Source organism: Daphnia pulicaria, chromosome 1, assembly GCF_021234035.1.
Source record: "Daphnia pulicaria isolate SC F1-1A chromosome 1, SC_F0-13Bv2, whole genome shotgun sequence".
In the NCBI taxonomy this organism is placed as follows: Eukaryota; Metazoa; Arthropoda; class Branchiopoda; order Diplostraca; family Daphniidae; genus Daphnia; species Daphnia pulicaria.
The window spans coordinates 29908091-29932772 of NC_060913.1; the positions used below are offsets into that span (position 1 = coordinate 29908091).

Here is a 24682-nt window from a genome sequence, read left to right on the forward strand (position 1 = left end):
AGGTAAAAAATATTAGAAAATAATAATTATTCGCATTCTTATCATTTTCTTTTCTGAAAAGACAAAGCAATGTCTTTAATTCTTTCTTAAATTTGTGTAACACGGACAGAGTTTCAAATATGACTGTGTTTTATGAAAGCTTGATTAGTACGATATAAGTAATAATTGAATTACATTTACTATGCTCACTCATCATGCGCTAGTCACGGGTCCGTCCGCTATTTTAGCGCTAAGCATCGCCCGTCTGCTGTTTCAGGTGGCTGAAACCCTAAAAATAATTAGATTAAATATTTTACGCTTGATCTAAATACAAGCAGCGGAAAACTACTTCATTCTAACTACGTACTTAATCTAGGGACGTTAATACTTATTTATTTCAATTAGGGGAGAGTAGTCAGGAAGGCACCATTTTTTTTCTCTCCCATTCCCCTCCATCAATACTTTTTTTATATATTTTTGTCTTCAACAAAAAGAGAAATTTTTTTTTTCTTGAACGTATTTTTGAAAATTTTATTTAATACAATTCGAACGTTATTAAAGTTATAAAACGAAAAATGGCGCAACATGCCCATACAACTGGGCCCTTTGGCTTTCCCTTTAATTCTAATGGGAGAACAGCCGATACGGGGGTTGATTTGAAATCTCGAATTTGATAAAATAAATCATAGTGACAACGATTTTTTTTTTCAGGGTGGTTTTTATATAACTCCCTTGGTTAGTTTTTAATATCCATAAATAATTTGAGCTAATTCAAAATTCAGTTATTCTCAGCAATGGCAATTGGGATTGGTTATTTCCATAAGCCAACTAGCCCTACGGTGAAAGGCAGAAAAAGCCCCAACAAGGTCGTCTACACAAAATAAATTTTAAGCCACTGCAATTTATTTTTCTGTTTACGCCTTTACATATAGTCGATAAAGGATAAAATTCTCTATTTCACTAGTATTTTAAAAAATTTTATTACTATTCCAAAAGAAATTATCTGAAAAAGCTTTTCAAAAAATCTTACATAAGAAAAGTTAAAAAGTTTTTTAACTTTTTATCTTCAGAACAGCTAGTCATATATTGTTGAAATATCCAAGATTAGTGCGCATGGTATTGATGCACACATGGTTAAAAGATAAATTTTTTTAAATTAAATACAGAGCTAAATAATTAGAAAAGAGCGACCTGCCTGTTAGCCCCACTCTCCCCTACTTTTTTTCCTACTTAAATATTCTGGCAAACACTATTTATGAACTTACTTACGAAACTACTTAAATTTGTTCCAGGAGGCTAGGTAGTAGTCTATTCAGTAGTCTAGTCAGTAGTATAGGGCTGTTCGACATCTTTTTTGACATTTGTTGCCATCGTGGCAACGCAGCAACTCATGTATGTTTTTCGTCTGCTACGAGTGACTTGTGTATTCTGTGAAATATGAAAAGTTAGTATTCTGATTTAAACATTCAAATCGCCGTAACCTGAAAAGTGCAAGTGTAAAACCCTAGAGGCACTTTTCAGGTTACGGCAATTTGACACTTTGCACATTCTACTCACAGAACCTTTTTTAGTATTCATTACGCAGAATACCTTTCAATCAGATAATTTAAATTTTAGTGAATGTTTAAATCTGAATCCCGACTTTTCATATTTCACAGAATACACAAATCACTCGTAGCAGACGAAAAAAAATACATGAGTTGCTGCGTTGCCACGATGGCAACAAATGTAAAAAAAAGATGTCGAACAACCCCATAGAAATAGCAGAACAATTTTCTCCTGGAAAAAGAAGTGCTTGTGTCAGGACTCAGGAGAAATGAAAAATGAAAATAAAGTAGGCTAGGCCCAATTAATTTTCATTGAAAGGCCAAAACCAATAGTTAGTAGGAAGAATAACTATTCAGTTGGCAATTTTCGATTTTAAACTGCACAAAACAGTAGTGTTAAACTACTGCATTAGGCCGAATTAAGTAGTTTATCGCTGCTGTGTATATCTAGTTCGATATATTTAAATCTAATCAGATATATTTTAAATATATTTGATTTATGAGAAATTTATGAAAGAAAGTTATTTTTTCTACAAATATTTTATTTAATTTAAATCTAGCTAGATGTATTCGAGTTAAATGTAGTGCTTATATAAGGCAGCATGGTGCTAAAGATTTTTGTTAAAATAAACTTGCGCAAAATGAGCTGAATAGCTTTGCATTGAGCGCTGAAATAAATATTTGGCGCAACTTAACGCGCATCGCAATCAAATAAATTGAACGTGCGCTCTTCTCGTAAATTTCTGGTTAAAACTAATTGTGCTGAATGTTTTTAATCGTGCGCTGTCTTTGTTTAGTGCTAATAAGCGTAGCCCTTCCGTTGTTTCATGCGGGAGGCTCCAAGAAAATATTACCATGCACTACCAAGCTTATGACACTAATAGGGCCTTATTTAGTTGTTCTTAACTTGCTCGCAATGCGATAAATTTAGCGCAATTAATGTAATAAAATAATTAACGAAAGAAGCGCAAAATAATTATTTTGCACTTCTTAACGCGCATCGCACTAAATTTAATTAAACGGGCGCGACAACGAATACGATTGCGGTGACGGGGCAGACGAGTGGCGCACGATCGTTCATTATTTTAGTGCTTATTGCGGGTCCGTCCGTTATTTTAGCGCTAAGCGAAATCCGTCATCTGTTTTATGCGGCTCGCAGAGCAATAAACAATTTCGTTAAATATTTTGTGCTAGATCTAGCGCTAATCTAAGCGCGCATAACGATAATGATTAAATTCGGTTTAACTTTTGCGAATTGGATTAAACGTAGCGCAATTAAGTCCATTGATAGCATTTACGAAACGAGGAGAACCAGCTAAAATAAATTTTTTAGCGAAAAATCGATAAGTCAAATATTTCGCGCAAGATCTACCGCTATGTAAGCACGCATGTCGCAAATGATTTAATTGAGATTAACGTGCGCGCGATGCGCTAATTTCTGTGCAATACATTTAACATATAATTTAAGAAACGCTTAGCGGTAAAATAAATATACAGCGCTACTTAACGCACATTGCATTTAAGTAAAATGAACGGGCGCACTTCTCGTAAATTTTGGCTTGAAATTAATGGCGCTAAATTTTGCGCATCACGCAAACGCATACACATACAAGCACACCTGTAATTTGATCTATTGGCCTGTATAGAAATGTACAGTCGCGCGCATGTCTATTTTTAGCCATTATTCCGGGCCGGTTCACCATTTTAGCGCCAAGCACCGCCTGTCTACTGTTTTTGGCGGCTCGCTCTAAACAAATAATTAATTCAAAAATATTGCGCTAGATCTATAGCGCTACTAAGCGCATATTGCGCTAATTATTTTCTTCTGAATAACTTGCACGCGACTAAAATAATTTTGTGCGCTACTTAACGCGCATCACACTAAACGAGCACCCTTCTCAAAAATTTTCATATGGCATTTATTCCGCTAATATTTTACCAATAAAATTCACTTGCTGGCGACGACACGTACACAGATTAGTCCGATGATGGGTTTCACGACGGTCGATCTGTCCCGGTTGATCGGCTACCCGTCGTCGACGGTTTTTCTTTACGGCCGAGAGCCCTCGCTACTCAATAAATAAAAAAAAATTATAATTTAAAACCAAAATTTGCGAGAAGTGCGCTTGTTCAATTTACTTAAATGCGATATGCGTTAGCCTAAGTAGCGCTGAATATTTAATTTATCGCTTGTGCGTTTCGCTAATAAAATAATGAAAATAACCGCGCTAAATTTCGCTTATTGTGCACAAGTTTATCACAAGTAAATGAGAAGCGCAATGCGAGCTTAAATCGCACTACATCCAGTCTAGATCTAGCGCAAAATATTTGACTAATCTATTTTTCGCGCTTAATATTTTTTTACCGGGATATCCGGGTTTCGTAAATTATATAATGAACTTTATAGCGCTACGTGTAAAACAGCATCCCGCGAAAGTTAAACACAAATAAATCATTTGCGCCATTCGCGCTTATAGAAAGCCCTAATTCTTGCGCGAAATAATTGATTTCGTTATTTTTCGTGCAGCAGCGAGCCGCCAAGAACGGGTTGGGCGACGATTACGCTTAAATACAACGGACGGGCGCGTGTGCTACTCGTCTGACCACAGTGGCCACAATCGTTTTCCTTGTCTCACCCGTTTAAAAAATTTTAGTGCGATGCTCGTTAGGTAGCGCAATAACATATTTATTTCATCGCTTTCGCGTTTCGTAATAAATCTGACGAAATTAATTTCGATAAAGTATAGCGCATCGCGTGCTATAGTGAAGCGCAAGTAAATTATTAGTGCTATGCGTTTAAAAGTGTATGCTATTATTTTCGCTTTGCCAGCAGCCTGAAATAGCGGACAGGAAACATAGCGCTAGATCTAGCACGAATTATTTGACTTTTTTAGTGCTAATGTCCGTTTCTGAGCGAAGAACCACCTGCCCATACTGTTTTAGGCGGCTCGATCCGCGCAAATAATTAATTCAAAAATATCGTGCTAGATCTAGCTCTACTAAGCGCGCATTACTACTACTAATGATCTGGATAACTTGCGTGCGATAAGCTAAATAGAGCACGATAAATATCATCATAAAATTTACGAAACATGCAAGTGCTAAAAATAATATTTTGCGCTAATTAACGCGCATCACACTTAATTTATTTAAACGGGTGCACTTCTCATAAATTATCGACTGAAATTAATCCCGCTCATATTTTACCCTTAAATTCCGTGCTGGCCAGACTAGTGAGACTAAAGAGACGGCAGTCTTTTAAGTTCAGGATGAGGTTGATTTCCTATGTAAGCTAACAGAAGCAAGTGCTGAATTCCAGCTTTAATCAGAATTCCTTATTCCATGTTGACAAAGAGACAGCACAATAATATGACACCGAAGGGAAATAGTTCAATCTCTTTCGTTATGCGGTAATAGGAAATAACCGTCATTATTTAATTAATAACGTCCAATATGCCAGTCTAATTTTTTTTTACTTAAACAAATCTAATAAGATCAGATTCTGTGAAGGGTTTGTATGTTCTTTTCTGTTATCGCGGTTTTTTTTTTCCGTCTTGAAACTTATTCCACCAAACATATATATATATATATACGTGATCCGCAAGATCAGAGACAAAAGCAAAGCATCTAATAAATGGTTGACGTGAATATCTTATTTCATTTCCTTTACCCCCCCTCGTGAATAGGAGGAAGAATTTCGGAAACTAGCAATATACTCTGTATAATATTCTGGATTTTTTAAAATTATTATTCGTCTCTTTGAAGAGAAAAATCGATACGGAGAAAAGGCGGAAATAAATAATATGAAACTTGAGAAATCATACGGTAGGCTACTATATGGTTGAGGCATAATGCAACTTGTATTCTATGATATATACATACCTTTTGAATATAAAATAATAGCAATAGGTTTCTTTCGATTAGAATGTCATCGGTGAAACGTCTCCTAGCATTATTCTAGCGTCAGCTTATTTCCCTTGTTTTCCTTTTTTACCCGTTTGTAAAATAAATCGAGTTATCAACTTATCAGACGACCAGCAGCGGCAACAAGAAGGCGCGGTAACTTCTTCCTAATCCACCGTGAGAAACGAGGTGACGTCCTTTTCTCACGCTCATCTCTACTCCTCCTCCTCCTCTGCTTTGTGTTGATGGACATTGTCACGGGATGCGACATTTCCTCCACTAGCCAAAAATCTTTGTCTTTTCGTCTCAAACAGACAAGTATTTCTTTTTTTTCAAATGTGTTTCTCACACACTAATCACACACACCAAACCCACGCAAAGATTAATCCCAGCGGATCCAAAGTCACTGATGCACACATAGTCGATGGTTGAAAATAATCCAATCATGGCCTAGAGCAGCAGCTGCAACAGCAAGTGATAATCAATTAATAAAATGTGGTGGAAATGTGTGTCCAAAAAAACGTGCAACAGTCGGAGTCAGTCAGCGTCGAATTCGAACGACGGCCTGCCAGGATCGACATCAATCCGCAAATTTTAAAGATATCTATATAAAAGGGAGAAAATAAGGTTATCGAGAGAATATTACCCACGCTCCTGAAGTCAAATAAAACATCATCCTTGCTGTATAATAGGCCTAATAGCTACACTAGCCGGTCCCTTTTTTTCATTCAATTGCGTTCGGCCGCTCACTATCACGAAAGGAATTCCGCACAATAACATAATATTATAGGCGAATCCCTGACTGGCACAGCAGGAAAGCAAAGTTGTTCTTTCACAAGTTTTTTTTTCCTTCTTCTACCAATGGTCTAAAAAGTAAAACTGTCTTAAGTCTGGCCACCCCCTAGCTCTGTATATGCTGTGGTATTTGGAAATGCAAGTTTTTTTTCAAGTTAAAGCATGCAATTTTTGTTTCCAAGTCAAAGCATTGATGCTTCTATACAACGGTTGAAAAACTTGTCTATCTCAAAGGCTCAGGGATAATCTTATTGTGTGTATCGGCCACTGTACCCTGCAAGGCATTGTGTGTTTGCTCTCCGTGCTGGAACCGATAAAAGATGATATATACATGCACACACTGTATCCAGAAAGCTACTTGTATTGATTCTTAAGGCGCGCGGTTCGGGTGACCGTCAAAGCGCGTCAAAGTGGGGTTCCTTTTTTTATTCTCCGTCAAGGAAATTTGAAACGCTGTCAGACACAGCTTTAGGCTCGAGTACTCGGCTGAGGATATAAAGCGCATGCATCCGATAACAAAGTTAAAGTTTATTATTTGAGCATTACTCGTCCATTTCGGGAAATTTGACTCTTCCTTTTTCTATATGGCCCGGCAATAGTAATGAGTATGGCGCTGTTGTCGGAGCAACAGAAGGACAGGGAATAATACGATAAACTTTTATTAGACTCCTCTGATTAATTTAGGTGTTTACGATGAACACTAAAAACAACTAGACTCTCGTATAGATATCTGAAATGAATTTTGTGCGAAAAATCTACACCGACGACAGGGAAACGGATGGAACAGGAACTCACTTGAAGAGCTGCTAGCCTTGAGCACAACGAGATGACGTGGATGTCGAGTCTTCAAAGGAAACCTTGGGGCTGAGCAGAGTCGATGCACTCGCGGTGAAAGCCCACCACTCCATTGACAAAAACTTTGAAAGCAGTTATTGATATGCTCCTGGTCAGCTGGTTGTCCGTCGTCTCGAAATGAACACCTGCACAAAGCAAATTTATAGTGTCTCTAACTGTTCTCATTATACACGCAGCTGTAAATAACAGTCGTGGTTTTCATGCGTTTGCGGTATGGGACGTAGCGGTAACTTATGCATTGCGTATCGACTTTGGCCAAGAATAATCAAGAGAATACTGCTGTGTCCAATGCGAGATGCTCATGCTGATCCACTCCGGTCGCATTTTAACAGTTAGTAATTGAGAATACGAGGAATGATGCCAGTTGAATCACAACAGTGACGAAACCCGTATTATCATTATAGTTTTGAGTGTTATAGAAAATGTGAGAAAAATAAAGTGCAAATTAAAATATGTGAGAATTTTAAGTTTTTGAATTGAAAATGTGGCATTTACCTCTCTTGTTTGTTGTTATTCAAGTTGTAATGGAAGTATAGTTTATTTTTGAATGTTAGTTTCTTACACAGCAGCGGTAAACTACTTAATTCTAACTACTTAATCGTGAGACGTTCATACTTATTATTTTTCCCTTCTTTATTTCATCAACAAACTTTATTTTTAAAGTATCTTCTATAATAAGTAGTTTAACAAGTAGTTTAAAACTACTGAAATATTCCCTTATTATCTTGGCAGGCTACTTTTTTTTACTCCTACTTTATTTCACCATACTTATTTATTTACGCATACTTTTTTTAGTCCTACTTTATTTCATCATACTTTTTTATTTACGCATACTTAACTTTTTTACCTACTTAAAATCTGCCTATTAATCTTAAAAAATGAAAGCACTAATTAAACAATGATGTGAGTAACATACTATTTGTATTAAAGTTACAATCAATTGTCACAAAATGAAATAATACGGAACACATATTACCCATTTCTATTAGAAATGACAATTTGATTTAAAGCGATGCAATGATGGTACTATTTTGCTGTCAGGAACTGCTGAAAACTTCGGACGAAGTTTTTCCATGTGGTTTTGTCTCCTGGTTTACTTCCTTGACGAGCTGCACCAATTCGACATAAACAATAACGCTCGACGAGAAGTGGCACTCCATAAAGAGCAGGATAGTTACGGTCGAAAGTGTAATAAACACTTAGCAATGAGAGAACAGTCTCTCACATGCTTTTCGCTTTGATGTTTTTATAGTTGATTGCAGTCCCACATACGATTAAAATTGAATGGATAGTGGTATCTTCATCAGCTTGAAAAAAACAGTGGCACTGGTATTCACACCTGAATAGTCTATCGTTGATGATTCGCCACGCTATACAGTAAAGTTAGGTAATTAGTAAGGAAAGTTTGCACCATCTTTGTCTGAACAAATATTTACTTTAGCATATTTGAAAACAGGGGTTGAAGATTTGGCTCCCTGTTTTGCGGAGCATAGTGCATTGATGGCTAGTAGTACCTCCATTGTTCCGTTTTCTTCTTCACCGTATTTCTTCCCGGTGTGCTGAAATAGATAGCGCCTCAAGTTTTGTACTAACAACTCGAAATTTTGTTTAAAAATTTCTTCTGTGATTGTTGACATAGGTTCCATCATCATGAAATCAGCATACACCTGTGAAACGAAATATTTTATAATAATTATACAGTGCTGGTCCACTTAGAGAACCGCCCGGTTATAGAACCATTCCGGTTATAGAACCGAAATGGCTCTGCCGTGTTTCACCGCCACCCACGGCGAATTGAAAAACTTCATGGTACTTTTAGCGGCGGGAATTTAATAAATAGAATCAATGGAATGGCGGGATTAAATTAATGAGAGGTTAGGTAAGAAAAGTTAGACAGCCGCCTGAAAGAATGACAAAATTAATCAGTCTGTGTTGTCTCTCCTGCACAGTGGCGGTATCCTACTTTCATGTAACTGCTACTCGGTGACAGCCTACTAACCAATTGATTGAAACTACTTCTCAATTCTTCTACCTTTTCTTACTCGCCTTACTTATTATTATTAGAAATCCCTATCCGGTGTTCAGCTTACTAAGAATAAACTAAACCACTTTAAATTCTTTCCTGCTTTTACTACCCACCCCTTACTTAATTATTTTTGACCACTTCATTTACGGCATTGGTTGTAGCAGATTACTACTGATATTATTCCAAGCCACTAACCAATTGTAAATCCTACTAACCGACAATTTCGATTTAATGTAACTTGGAAAGAAGATTTGATTTATTCGGGAATTGAAACCCGGACATTTTGTGTGGCAGTCTAGTGCCTTACAGGCACGCCACAGTGTTATATACAGAAGCTACTATCCTAACGAATACTACTTATTCCTTGTAAGTTGTAACCTACTAAACCGCAATGACGATGTGAAAACATACTTACAGTTTTGTATGTGACTAACGTACATTTGATTACTTTTTTCCGTCAAACTGCTAACCCTCTCTACTGAACTTTTTGAACTAGTGATCAAAGGTACTGAATTGTTCACACTACTTATAACAAAAGTACTAAATTTTTGTAAACTACTAGCTATAACCTACATTGCTTTTATTATTGATTACTTTTTAAAATCAAACTACTAACCCTACTTGAACATACTGCATTTTTCAGACTACTAACTAAATCTTTATGAACTGCTGGACCGACCTACTGAACAGAACTATGCCTACTAACAGTTTCACTAGGAATAACGTAAAAGGAGGCAAATGAATGGTTAGTAGAGAAGTTGTACTTAAGCAAGTACAGTAAAATACTGAATTGCGTTTCAGTACCATATTTGACCATATTGAAGGGTACTGAAACTGTTAGGGGTGTGTAGGTACTGGAAATCGTTAAAATAAGCAGTTTAACGCGGCTGTGTGTCATCACAATGGGGAAAACTGTGCCGAATCAAGCTAGAAAACCTCGAAAATGTTTATCTCTTAAAGAGAAGTGTAGGGCTATTGAACTTTTAAAAGATAAAAAGAGTGAACAGTTTATTGCAATACGGAAGGACTCATAGTAAATGCCCTTTTGTATGATGTTAGGCTATTCGGGAAAAATTACAACGCTTTAATGCGTCGAATATTTTTAACATGGATGAAACGGTTTTTTTTCCCGCGCTTTGCCAACACGAACATATGTTTGCAGAGAGGAAGGACAGAGAAAGACTGTCAGAGGAACTAAGACTCCATGGGCGAAAGACAGGCTCACTCTAGTTCTTTGCGTAATGCGTATGCCTCTTGTCTGTATGGCGTATGCCTTTTCAGTAGCGATTGAATCCCCGGTAGATGGCGGTGGGATCAAGTGCTTGGTTATAGAATCACCCGGTTATAGAACCGCGCACAGGCCGGTTCTATAAGTGGACCAGCACTGTAAACAATTCTAACAAATTGTGAAAGACACGGAAGAATGTGGGAATTATCTTACGTTTGGGAAATTTTTGCAGAAGGGGATGTTTTGCAAAATTTCAACCGTTGTCTGGTTTGCGTTACCATTTACGATTGACCGCCTCCTTTTTAAGTCACGATCTTTCTCACCGGTTGTTGTTGCTGCTGGCCCAACACATTCTGATGAAGTACCTGCTGCTACTTCGTCGGTAGTGCTGGTTGAGCCTTCTTCCGACGTTGTTTGTACTTGTAATAGTCTTTTGGAAATTCTACTTGCTTTCGATGTGCCATAATGGCTCTCGTTACGAATACAGGCAAGAAATTTTGCCTTCACCGTTTCCTGCAATTAGAGAAAAAAGCCAATTTAATCACAATCATCAGAACTTAGTATAGATCCGTAATATAAAAATGAAACTTACATATGGAATGAGGGAATTTCTGTCCTTTAGACAGTCGTACTTTCTCACAATCATTTCAGCGTATTGCCTGTAAAGGCCTTTCGATCTACCTAGAGGAAAAGTTCTCATCAGATGTCGGGCACAAACCAAAAAGAATTGGTTAACATTTAGAGTTAGTTTGTTCTGTTTGATCAATGCGGCTAGAGATGGGTTAATCTCCCACTCTTCATATCCTTCCTCTGTAAGAGTGCAGCTCGACAAGTCAACCTGCTGGTTAACAACTGCATTTGGCACGGGCTCACCATTGTCACCTGCTTTAAAGAATAAGCTTGTGTTAACTCAAATAACCACATAGAGAGCATATTAATAATTACTTGAATCAAGAATTTGTGACGTTCCATCAACTCTTGAAGCCTTACTGCTGATTTTCTCCATGCACCTTGGTTTCTTGTTGTATAAATCTTGTGCATTAAGAGAGTCTGAACTGGAATAGAGAAAATCAGTGCTTTCCCTGCTGCCTTCTTGAGATTCGTTAGTTGTTTCTGAACTGCAATCTGATGAGCTGAGCTCATCGTTTTTCCGTTTCAGACTTCCAGCTTTAACTTCCTCATCCACAGCAGTCTCAAAAATAATAGAATCAGCATCAATCGCTTCAGTTTGTTTCAGCTTTACAAGAACATTTCGATCAAGATCAAGAAATATTTCAGACGAATGAACATCAACTACTAACTGAAAATCCTCGTCAAATTTCATAATTAAAACTTCTCTTACGCGTGTGTTCAAATTACCACCGAGAGAAAAAATGGACTTGTCAGCCAACATTTCTTTGAACAACAGTTCTTATAAAACTACAGGGTCGGGTATTGAAGGATTGTAAATGGGTAATACAATTTTTTTTACATGAACAGGCTCTGTAAATGATTTGAATGTAACCAACAGTTTTCTTGACATTCTGGGACTAAAATATCTGACGTGCAGAGAGTAAAAGCGAGATAAAAGAATGTGAGGACAGTGACGCTGAAAATGAGAGCAGACGGTTTATTTTGGTTTAGTGGAACCAGTTTTCCCCGTCAACTTAAAACCAACGTTGTTGCCCTAAACACACTTTGACATCAGTTATTTTTTACAACAGATTTCGATGGTAATTGTTTTAGGATTTCTTTCCGACTACAAACATCACAGCATATGATAATAATTCGGTGTACATAAAGCTGATTATTAAATAAAAACGAATGAAGTGGTGCAGGAAATTTTTTATTTTTGCGGGAAAGAACAACATACGTTTTTAAAGCGATTACTGTAAAACAAAATCTGTCACGCGAAAAAGAAAAAGATTCCAGGTCTTCCATTACCAGAAATGTTTTACCAGCCAATAATATTGCTTCGGAAATTCGATAAAAGACTGGCTGGCAGTCTGAAGTTTGAAAATGACGCAAAAACACAGTTCCAGCTTTACAAATTCTTCCGGTAATGCTCAGTGTTTTTAAAGGCTGGTATTTTAATTCTTCGAGCAAACAATCGCTATTATCAAAACACGCATTTCCCCACCACCAAGCAAATTTTAGTTCCATTGCAGAATGGTTACCGTTTACTGTAACCGATTCAATTTTACCGCTTAGAAAATGGCCTTCACCATGTTCTTTTATATCTAACGCCATCATTTTTTTATGGTGAGTGGTGAAAGTCCAGGGAACATTATGATTATTAGTATTTCTTCTCATGATTTTCTTAAATCGCGCATTTTTTTATTCATATCTATAACACCATGAGCATCTCGGTGGCCCGAATTGCCGTATTTGAGTAGCCAAATGAAGCAACGAATGTAATTTGGGGGTTATGGCTTTGCTACCGGAATCTACTGGCCTGGGATAAAGAATAACATGATTTGAATTGTGGATTTCGATGTTTTTTGTGAGAATAACCAAGTCCTTCTCAGAAAATTGATAGCACTGCAGGGACGCTATTATTTCGAGTAGAAGAAGGTAATTCTCATAATGCGGATTATCAATAGAAACAAATTCCGCCGAAACAATAGGCAAACATATTGTCAAAGACATCATCTCTGAAGAAGAAAAGGACAATTTTGTTAGCTCTAGTACCTCATTTAGTCTTATCTGTGGAGGAACAGTGAATTCTCTATCGCTTTTCAGCAAAGACATATTACGATTCACAATATCAAGTTTTAATTCAATAACGAAATCGTGGATAAGATTATGCAGTAGTAAACCGGTACAATTATTTAAAATCCCTTCAGCTGCAACATGCAATTAAATCTTGCATAAAACATTTAGTGGAGTCAATGTAGGGTAATCTGTCAAAAGCTGATCGGCGATTAATACCATAATTCACTGAAAGAATATCTCTTGCCGCTGATGATAATAAAGCAGCGTTCTCGATCTCCGTACATAGCTGTTCATGAGTAATTTGGTTCCTAAAAATACAATCCGATTCATGATGTATCTTTTCGAGGTCGTTACGAACAATCATGCATGAACGGCAAGGTAATTTAGCGAAACCAACCCCTTCTTTAAACCCACCCACCAAATTTGAAGCCGGCATGTCGCCTACGAACTGTAGTAACATACCATACCACTTCCGACAATCGTTTCGTATAGTTAAAATAACACCTGCATTCAACAGTAATAGATCGTCAATAAATGGTTTTAAAAAGACATCGACACCACGCTCTTTTAGTATGGCACAACTAACTATCCCTAAAAGCTGAATACTTCTTAAAGAAGAACGGAAGATGGGAGGAAGATTCATTAATTGCCAGTAAAACACACATACTTTATGCTTTCCTTTCTTACTTCCGAGGGAATTTCCGGTCTCCACCTCATCCATATAGACTTGAATGTAAAGAATATGGCCTCTGTGTTCAATGTAATAAGGATGGTTCTTCAGATACTGACCGTCCCAAACATCGCTATAACTACAACTGTTCGGGGGGGGGGGGGGGGTATTAATATTACCAGCAGTTAGATTGTTTAATTCAAAGCTTAGCATAACCGCCTCGTAGACCTCTTTAATACTAAGAAATTGCTGGAGGGCATCTTGAAATGGGATCACATAACCAATCTCAAACACCTCGTCGATAACATCTCCAAGGTTGTCACCGTATATCCATTCAAACGACGGCTCATGTGGATTCATAATTACTTCCACTGGCATGATGGTGGGGAAGTATTTGGCCCAAGAAGTTTCTAGTCTGTGGCGCGTCATCTGTTCTTGTTGGTGAATTGTTTGAAAGGCTGTTTGAAATAAAGGACATTCGACAGAGTAAGACGGGACCAGGGCAATAAGTCTTTTCTTCAATAAAAGAAATTATAAATGTTATAATACATTCATTGGAATAAAACAAATGCTTTGTAACTGCATGTGTGTTATTTTAGTTCAGTAATAATATGTAGGTATAAGACAGGGAATTTTCCCTGCCATTAGCATTAAAAATAACATCGATAAAAATTATTGATGAAATATATAACACCAGCAGGAGTAATAATAATGCTGTAAACATACCTGAATGGTTAATGCACATCGTGCATAGCTTTCATGAATGGCATCTGACCTTAATTGAAGTGCCTAAAAATGTAGAAAAAATGTGTGACGTAGCTGGAATAACATTCTAGACTCCCATTCCTGGTTGTCAGGAGAGTAAGTTGAAAGGTTGTCTATCGCATGATCCAGCATCCCACGTTGGCCAATGTTCTGTTGTGTCAGGGGATCTGCTGCCGGCAACAAAGGTTCATCAGCATCATCAGCTGCCAGGGATAGAGGTACACCAGCAACATCATCTATCATCAGCACAGAGTGCTGTACACTATGTAAATCTAGAAAAAAGTAGCGAGGTTAATTTACATTACTTTGACACTAATTATAAATAATATGAACAACTCACTGTTATCCACTTGACAACTTCCATGATGTCTATTCCAATGTCGTCTAAATGAATGGAAAACGTGAAAATGGCTATCACAGCCAGGATGCCTGCACACAACGTGAAATGGGGATATATGGCTGTGTTCATGCTTCACGTGCTGATAGAATGCAGCGGGGCTTGGGTTATCTATCCTTATGAACAAATTACAAATCGAACACTGCATAGAATTTGACATAACGATGAATGCAGCCATCAACTGAAGTGTGTAATCAATTGCTGGTGCTGATGTGTACTGTGTAGTCTGCTCAGTGATTCCACACAGAGGTTGCCAGATCAGGGAAAAAAAGTCTCGTTGTCTGCTTCCTTTTTTCAACTTTTATGTGACGGACAATTTCTACGAGGAAAGCAAAAGCTAAATTTAAGTAACAAGCACAGAATCAGATAAGACTGCTGCTTACCGAATATCGACTTGACGGCTGAGTCAAATCCTTCTTCTCAAAACTTGGAGAATTGGTAAGCTGAACCTGTTCCGTCTAACAGTGGTGATATGATCTCAATGATCTATCAAATAAACACAAATGAACAACCGAGTAACTCATCTGCAAGTCTCGTTGTCTGCTTCCTGATCAAAACAAAATAATTTTGAGTATTTTTTACCAAGTCCACAAATCAATTCTTAGCTTACCAATCGATAACCGGAAAAAGTAGCTTTTTAAATTTAAGTATGAATAATTTAAGTAGTTTAGTAGTCAAACTACTAAACTGCAATATAAAAAATAAAATAAGTATGAATAATTTAAGTAGTTTATTAGTGTAAACTACTGGATTGTTATAACTAATTAAATATTTTAAAAAAAGTATGAAAATTTGAAATAAGTAGGCATTTCAGAACTACTTTTTTTCTAAGTAACTTAAATTGAGGTAAACTACTTTTTTTTAAACTTTCTGTTCAAATTTAAGTATGTTAACAATAATAAGTAGGAAGAATCACCATTCAGTAGGCATTTTCCGAGTTAAGTAGGATAAATCCTACTTTTCCTAAAATACTTATTAATACAGCAGTTTTAAACTACTGAAAAGGGCCAAATTAAGTAGTTTGCCGCTGCTGTGTAGTTATACCTTTACAGCCAACTGGTTTTGCAGAAATGTATGGAACGTGAGAAGCATGGTTTTCGGCATTCGTCTCAAATTTTTGCAATTAAGACACGTCGATGAATTTCTACAGCTATTCTAAAAAATGTAGGTCTATAAGAAACTTGCCTTCAAATATTTGATCCGTCGTCATATAAACATTTAACCTGTCTTGAGAAACGTGGTATGCAAGTTAGTCCTAGTAAATTATACATCAAATTAACGACCGATATCTTACCTAGAGCACTGTGTAATTCTTTTGAAGAAATATTCCGAATTAAAAACACTAGATTTTTTTTATTGAAGCCACTTACATTTCTTATGGCCTTTGCCATGTAAACGGAAAAAAACTACAAAACGCATGCGTTGCCAGATTTCTGGAAGTCGGATTTTTGCGATCTAAAAAAGCCCGATACATTATAATCAACGTGTTCTATTAAGGTATATAAAAATACGGAAAATTATTGTTAAATTTTTTTTTTTTTTATAGACTTACTGAGTTTTTCGTAAAATAGCATAAAATTTTTTGTCATAGCTCTGCTGTTATCTGGCAACGCTTTATATTTCCGTCCCAAGCTTCGTTCCTCATTTTTGATACTCTGATTCTCCATCTTGATCTGCTGTCAGTTATAGTCTTACATTCACTGTCCAAATTATCCACCAATTAATTTCGTATGTTTTTAATAATGTGTGTTTGACGTTACTTCTATGTAATTTGCAGTCACTTGTGTTTATCACAATCACGCCTTTCACGCATTCGAATTGATTCTTATGACAGACATCTTGCTGGTTTGACTCATCACGACAACTTATTGGTATTATATAGACCATTCTCATAATAATTTAAAAAGCTAATGACTGTTTCTTTGAGTGTAGGTAAACAGTCAATGTTTATGGCCCTTGAGTACTTATATCTTCAACCATTCTTACATCTGGCTGATGTTTTGACTCATCACGATAACTTGCTAGGTATTTCATTTACCATTCTCATACAACCTAAGCATACTAATAATGACTTTGTTTTATCATAGGGAATCAATGTTTGTAGCCTTTGAGTACTTATCTTCGACATCAACCATTTTTACATCTGGCATTTGGTTGACTCATCACGGTAACTTGCTAGGTATTTAATTTTCCATTCTCATACAACCTATTAGAAAGCTAATGAATGTGTTTCTTGTGAAGTAGAGAGACTTCTATTGGGACCTTTGAGTACTTGTCTTCTACTGAATCGAATAATAATAATAATAATAATAATATATTGCATTTCTATGAGGCACACTTTTACATAAGCACAGATGATCAAAGGCGCCTTTTGGCTCACGACTGAAGCAGGGAAGTAATTATTTATACGCAATACGGAAAAAGTGAGTTTTAAGTGCAGTACGGAAGCGAGGAAGAGAAGAGGCTGAGCGAACAGACACCGGGAGTTTGTTCCAAACAGTAGGTGCATAATTAGAAAATGCTCTATTGCCGTAAGATTTCACATGAATCGAAGGCGGAACAAGATCATAAAGAGCAGAGGGGGCAACGGAGGACCTCAGAACACGACCACCTCGACCGTCGACTACACGGCGAGATATAAGGCTGGACAAGTAGGAGGGAGCACAACGATTGAGGCAGCGGTACGTCAGCACCGCGATCTTGAAGTCAACTCGATAAGAGACTGGCAGCCAGTGAAGCTCCCGCAGATGAGGGGTCATGGCATCGCGACGTCGGGCTCCGGTGACGACTCGAGCAGCAGCATACAAGACCTTCTTTATAGGTTCCAACCGAGATGACTGGAGTCCGGCGAGAAGAGAATTCCCATAGTCAATGTGAGACAGGACAAATGCGGAGACCAGTTGGACGGCAGCCGATCGTGAGAGGAATTTTCGAATTCTTGCAATCCTGCGCAGGTGGAATAAGGCACTTCTACACGTCTTGTTGATCTGCAGATGCATAGTCAAGTGCTTATCAATGGTGATCCCAAGGTTTCGAACAGAATCGGACGGAGTGATGGACGCATCACCAATGGCAAGAAGAAAATCAGTTGGTTTACATCGGCTGGTCTTCGAGTACACGACGATTGCATCAGACTTTGAGTCATTGAACTTTATCCTATTTTTTGCCATCCACTGCTTTGTTTCACCAACGCAGGTGGAGAGTGTGGAGAAAGCCCGACGCTGCTCGGAGTAGTCAGGGGTAAGGTGGAATGAAACATACTTCTGGTCGTCGTCGGCATAGTAGTGATCCGTCACACCGTGCTTCAGCGAAATGGAATGGATAGGGCTGTTATACAGAGTAAAAAGGACGGGGCCAAGTACAGATCCTTGGGGCACGCCGAATGAAAGATAAACAGCAGCAGAAGTTACTCCAGAGATAGAAACAGATTGACAGCGATCGTAAAGATATGACCGAAACCAGGTTAGTACAGAGCCAGTCATGCCGAATCGACACGTTAGTCTACTCAATAGGATTGAGTGGTCAATGGTATCAAAGGCTGCGCTCTGGTCCAGCAGGGCCAAAACAGCCGCATCACCACTATCCACACTCAGCAAGAGATCATTAAAAACCTTGAGCAATGACGTCTCCGTTGAATGATTCGGCCTGAATGCCGACTGGACAGGGACGTAGAGGTCACCGGCCAGTAAGTGACTTGAAAGTTGCTTGGCAACCACACGCTCAACAAGTTTAGATAGAAAAGAGAGCAGAGATACAGGTCGATAGTTATTAAGATCATCCACACAAAGGTTCGGTTTCTTCAGGAGAGGAGAGACAAAAGCAAGTTTCATTTCAACAGGCAAAATACCGGAGGACAGCGACAGATTCACAATAGAGGCAATAGGAACAGCAAGTACATCCGCAAATTTCTTTAGAAGAGAGGTGGGAATCGGATCAAGAGAGGAGGATTTGGAAGGACATTCTTTAATGAGAGCAGTAATTTCACACACCGAAACACGTTCAAACGAAGAGAAAGAGGGGACGTCGCTGGACACATCAGCATCAGCAGTGGCAGTGGCAGAGGAGCAAGAAGCAACGTCGTCAAGGCTGGCCCTGATATCGGTCACCTTCTTCAGAAAGTGATCACTGAAACGGCTGACAAGATCAGGAAGGGAGTCATGGCAAGGAAGCTTAAGACCCGGCTTCTTAAGAAGAAACGAGTTGACGATATTGAAAAGTGACTTTTTTCCCTCAGCCTCTGAGATCTTTTCGTTGAGGAACGACGACTTCTCTTTCTTGAGCAGATGGCGTTTTTCTTTTAACAGGTTACGGACGATCTCCTTGTCAATCTTGAGTGCTAGACCCTTTTTCTTCCGATTTCTCCATCGACGTTCCGATGCTCTGCACCTTCTTCTGATAGCCAAGACATCTGTAGACACCCAAGGATTTGCCGGCCGGACAGTTATCACCTTCGAACGCTCAAGCGCATGTTTTTCGAGTAGCAGCGAAAGGTCGGCGTTGTATTGTTCAAGCAGTTTGTTGAGGTCATCAGATGGATCAGTAAAAAGAGAGAGACTGAGCAAATCAGACATGAAGCAGTCGGCATCAATGCGGTCTAGCTCACGATACGTAATTCTTTTCTGTGGGCGCACAGGTCGATGGGCACGAATGAGCGTATGAATGGCAAAGTGATCTTCTATTAAAGCAGATACCATGCATTCACAGACGACGTTGTCGGAGATACGCTAGATAACGAGATCGAGAGTGTGGCCATCAAGATGAGTGATGCCTCGGATGTGTTGGGAGAGGCCAAAAGAGTCAAGAAGTGTGAGAAACTTACAGGCAGTGGAGTTTCCCGCCACGTCAACGTGAATGTTAAAATCGCCAACAATTAGCAACTTGCCGCTGGATACCACGAGCAATTGAAGAAAGCCGGAGAAATCCGACCTGAATTGGCCGTCGCTGCATTTCGTAGACTGAGAAAGGGGGCGATAGACGATAACGAGACGGATGCAGGTAGAATTGCACTGGAGAAGAACCATCAAGTACTCAAATGATGTGGCAGTGTATCCAAAGGAGACAACATGGGTCCGATAAGATTCACGGTAGATGAGAGCTACTCCTCCTCCTCTCCTTCCACCCGGTCTGGCGGAGTGAACGGCGCTGAACCCAGTGGGGCAGATGTTCAGCAGGTCATCGTCACCGTGGCGCTCGTTGAGCCAGGTCTCAGTGACAGCAAGCAGATCCAGATCATAAGTAATGAGATGATGAGTGATGACGTCAATCTTCTTGAGTAGGGATCTTGCGTTAACGAGAGCAAAGGGCACGAATTTCTTCGCCGCTCTTGCCCTCTTCGCCGCCTTGCCAGCTCTGACACCACGCTTACCCGGACGTTTGACTCGAGAGTTGTAAACAACACCCAGGCCCATACCCGGTTCACGCGAGATGCCAAGATTGCGGATGATATTAAGTATAGCATCATCGAGTTTTATCTGACTAGAAGTGGACGGTCGAAGAGAGAAGAGGCTTCTCCGAGACAATGCCTTAGGCACTTTACGTAAGTGACAGGTACAGTGGGTATGGAACAACAACACCAGCGAAATACCGAAATATTTAGCAAGATGGGGGGCAGAAGCACAGCCAAATACATCAAAACAGGATCACGACGAATTAACCTCACCAGAAATGTAAAGCACACGAAACTAGAAGCACTTTTCCACGTATAAACAAGACAAAAAGTCAAGAGCCGAAATCGCTGCAACCACTAAGGGCGCAGGCGAGCAGACGACCAAGAAAACTGAATCGTCCGCCCTACATACTGAACATCGGAGATACCCATCATGTCGTGCTGGACAACGAACTTTTCATCCTAACACCTTTTTACCGTTGTATAATGTACTGTATTGAGAAGGAAAAAATTGTTTGAAATACAGAACATTTAATGTTTATCTCATTGATTGCCCGTGTACTTTTTCTTACATTAATGGAGGCATGTGTGTATATTTAACCACTAAAAACATTAGTATAAATTCCCAAAAAATTCGTAGGTTTAACCACGAATTTCGTATTGTTTTTGCCCCCAACTTTTTCGGGGATAAAAACCACTAAACTACACCTATAAATATTTGGGTGTTTTAGCTCAGAAAAAATTGTATAAAATTTTAACAGTTTCAGTGAAATTATGCACATGTAGTTTTACCTTCTTTAGTAGTTTTCCTAAACATCTTCTGTGGAACTTAGTACGAAAACGCATTTCGTGGCAATAGACAAAATTCGTGTTATTGCCACGATATGAGAGATCAGAGAGGAAGTATAGGCGTATCGTGGCGTGTCGTGGCAATAGACAATTTTCTCTTTATTGCCAAGACATCTGTCGTGGCAATAGACAGTTTCGACCGTATTGCCACGACATGATGTCGTGGCAGTAGACAGTTTCGACGATGTCGTGGCAATTGATTTAACTATTAAAAAAACACCGAAATTGAACAAAATTGAATTTTGGCTCAGCGTATTTCTCAGTGATACAATTAATCTATAATGTTTACACGCTTGTGTTTACAGTCTAATCGATTTCCAAGTTTTTTTCATCATTCGAATAGTTTTTCATTTGGTCGCAGTAAATGCTGGAGTGTTCCCACTTCCCACGTCCTTGATTGACTATTTGAATACTAAACTCGGTGCACATGTGCCCATATATCATAATATCATTAAACAAACTCGACGCTTATACGATATTGCGCAATTTTCAAATTGCACTTGGAATATAAAAGGCCCGGTCAAAAAATAGTTTGGTTCGATTATTCAGACATTCGAAAAGCAATTGACGTAATCATCCGACAAATTTTCCTCGCCGGCCTGCTGGCTAGTGCTGGCCGTCAACGGAGTCCATGAATCGCGTCAGGCCAGCATGGGCATGGTGTGTTATTACGGGCCCGGCAATTACAAGGTAGAAAACAGTTGAGTGGTCCTCGACTATCGCTGGACTGGCTGCACAGACGTCGACAACTCCGTAAGTGACGACCTAATAAATTTAAATCTTATTTTATGCGATTAATTACGTACATGAAATAATATTAGAATCCCAGTCAGAGTGAATACGAAAGTGGAAGGGACATTACGTTCAGGAACGGCAATCAAATGACATTGGCCATAACTGGCCGTCCAACGATCGAGGCTAGAACCTTCCTCACTACTGGAACCAATTCAAATCGGTAGAGTCCAATTCATTGCTCAAATTAAATCTAATTGCTGGTGAATTGAATTCCACTAATTTACTTTGAGTCCGGAAGACGCCTGCTCAACAAGGAGCTGTCGTTCGAAGTGGACGTGACGGCCTGCGGCTGCGGCATGAATTTTACCCTGTGTTTCATCTTGATGGAGAGCGACGGCGGCCAGTCCAGTTTCGGCTACACGGGCGCCACTTACGGCACGGGCTATTGCGATGACTCCCAGCCGGCCGAGCTGGACATTTGGGAGGCCAGCAACAGTTCGACCAGCGTCTAAAAAAATCATTCTTGCCTCAACGGCCAGTGCGACCCGTACGGTGGCGCTTTCAACACCTGCGGCCACGGGGCCAAGAGCTTCTATGGCCACGGCACGGGCTAAGAGCCGCTACCACCTGGACAGCACCCAGCGGTTCACGGTCGTCACCCGATTAGTCACCGTCGACGGACGGACAACGGCGAGCTCAGAGAGATGCGCAGCGCTTCTACGTCCAGGACGGCCGCACCACCCAGCAGCAGACGTTCGGCGGATTCAACGGCCTGTCGGATGGATTCTGCAACTTTTACGGCCAGTCAAACGGGCAAGGCGGCGTCTCCTATGGAATGTCGCAGGGCATATATAAGGAGGGGCATGGTCCTGCCCATGTCCATGTGGGGCATTTCCAACGATCCCAACAGCATGACGGGGATAGACAACGAGCCCAACGGCCCCTGCCCGGTCTACCAGAACCCCAATAATCCTTAATTACACCACTTTAGGCAACATCAAGATCGGACCCATCGGTTCCACCGTTTAATATTGCTCTTCCTTCATAACAGCCATGACAATATAGAATATTACCAAATACATACGTATATAGACCTTTAAAATCAAAAATGCATTTTCTAATCTTGATCATGTTATCAATGGAATTTCGGAATTTCCTGTTGCTTTCAAATATTAGGCCTATATAACCGACCGATTTTAGCAGATTCCCTTTGGTGAATTTATTTGGCTCAGTCATTGAATTATTTTTCTGGAATGAAAAATAATCTCTATGGATTCTTCCGTAGTTACATACTCAGTCTCGCAGCTAACGGTTATAATACTGTCGTCCAATAGCAGCAAACTGCACAGTTTAATACCATCGTTTAAAATCTTAAGAACTTCATACCTCTTAAAATTTTTTCGACAAGATAACTTCACGAGGGAAAAACTTTCTCCCTTCGTTATTCAGAATAATTGCCATCTTCACTCGGTACGATCTGCGTTGTTGTGCACCGGCACAATGATACCTGGCAACATCGAAAGAGAAGAGAATGAGAAAGCAGAGCAGCAGACGACGGGCAGTCGAGAGTAAAAAACCTCAAGAAGAATCACATTTTCTCTCGTTCTGATTGATATAATTTCTCCCTGTCGTGTTCACGTTCCGTGAAATAAAAAACTTGTTTCTTGTTCTACCGTCTATTTCGTTCTCTGTGATGCGAATAGTTCAAATTTTGGTGCCGAAACCCGGGATAAACGCTAGTGAAGGAAGCCGACAACGACTCAGCAGCACATGCTTCTTTCGGTAAGTCTCTCGATCGGCAAGCATTTCATGAAGTATCCGAATTCCTGACAAATATGCCCAACACATTAACCCGAGTGAATATTGTTGCCCGATTAAGTCTTTATTACCAAAAGCACTCGAAATCAATTGTTTTTTTGTGTGTCCTTCTCACCTGATAGAGCGATTTTAGCCGTATCTAACTGTATCGCACCTCGAACATCGAACATCGAACACCGCACATCGAACACCGAACATCGAACACCGAACATCGAACACCGAACACCGAACACCGAACATCGAACAGCGAACACCCAGAACCGAACATCGACCTACGAATCCCCGAGAAATAACATCAAAAAGGGTATTCAATTTCTGGTTAAAGTCAAGTACTACACTCTCACTTTACTTCACTTTACTTAACTTTACTTAAATAAGAGGAATGTCACGTACAACCTTTCTGTTCCCTGCCGTGTAGCAGACTAGAATACTGTCAATATTATTAAAACACTGTTGCCAAAAATTCATAATTAATACATAACAGTGAAATCTGATTTATGGCATTTATTTTAAAAGAATAGTCAGTGTCAATTAGCTTTGTGGCAAAGCACTGGATTGTGACTAATGAAGACAGTGGTTCAAAGCCAATGTAAATACGTTTTATAAATAGACATTGAAGTAAAGTAAAGTATGGCTATAATATACTTTACTATGGTCTATTGTCAACATGACTTCTTGCACTGTATTGTTCAGTTTAATTACTTAATGAATAGTTAAGTAACATCTAAATTTTATAAAAATAGTATTTTAAAATTTTTGTTTCGATACAGTTGGGATAGCGTAGTGGTATCGTATAAGCATACGAACTTCAAATTTAGTGGTTCAAACCTAGTAGCAGTTAAGAAATATGGTGACTGTACTAGTATACCTAGGCCCGTCCAAGGACGGCGAACCACCTTGCTAGACGCAATCACCCAAGCGCACAGCACAGCACACATGGAGCAAAACGCCACTCGTATAATCCCACTGCCCAATTCCTTACTGCCCGGGACTTGTTTTTTCATCCATTTATGGACTTTTACATCTTCCACCGTG

The 24682-nt window shown here is 39.2% G+C and overlaps 2 protein-coding genes across 2 annotated transcripts; one reads left to right on the forward strand and one right to left on the reverse strand.

The window, feature by feature from the left end:
• Positions 1-7871: 7871 nt before the first annotated feature.
• LOC124321312 lies at positions 7872-11657 on the reverse strand. The gene is made up of 5 exons (XM_046784222.1): positions 11279-11657; positions 10926-11215; positions 10547-10846; positions 8516-8746; positions 7872-8449 (listed from the first exon to the last, which is right to left on the reverse strand). Exons 1-5 carry the CDS (start codon positions 11655-11657, stop codon positions 8354-8356), a joined length of 1296 nt encoding a protein of 431 aa, XP_046640178.1. The 3' UTR covers positions 7872-8353.
• Positions 11658-21745: 10088 nt separating this feature from the next.
• Positions 21746-22341, forward strand: LOC124321344 (probable 1,4-beta-D-glucan cellobiohydrolase A). Its single transcript, XM_046784223.1, has 3 exons — positions 21746-21784; positions 21916-22049; positions 22128-22341. Exons 1-3 carry the CDS (start codon positions 21746-21748, stop codon positions 22339-22341), a joined length of 387 nt encoding a protein of 128 aa, XP_046640179.1.
• Positions 22342-24682: the final 2341 nt, after the last annotated feature.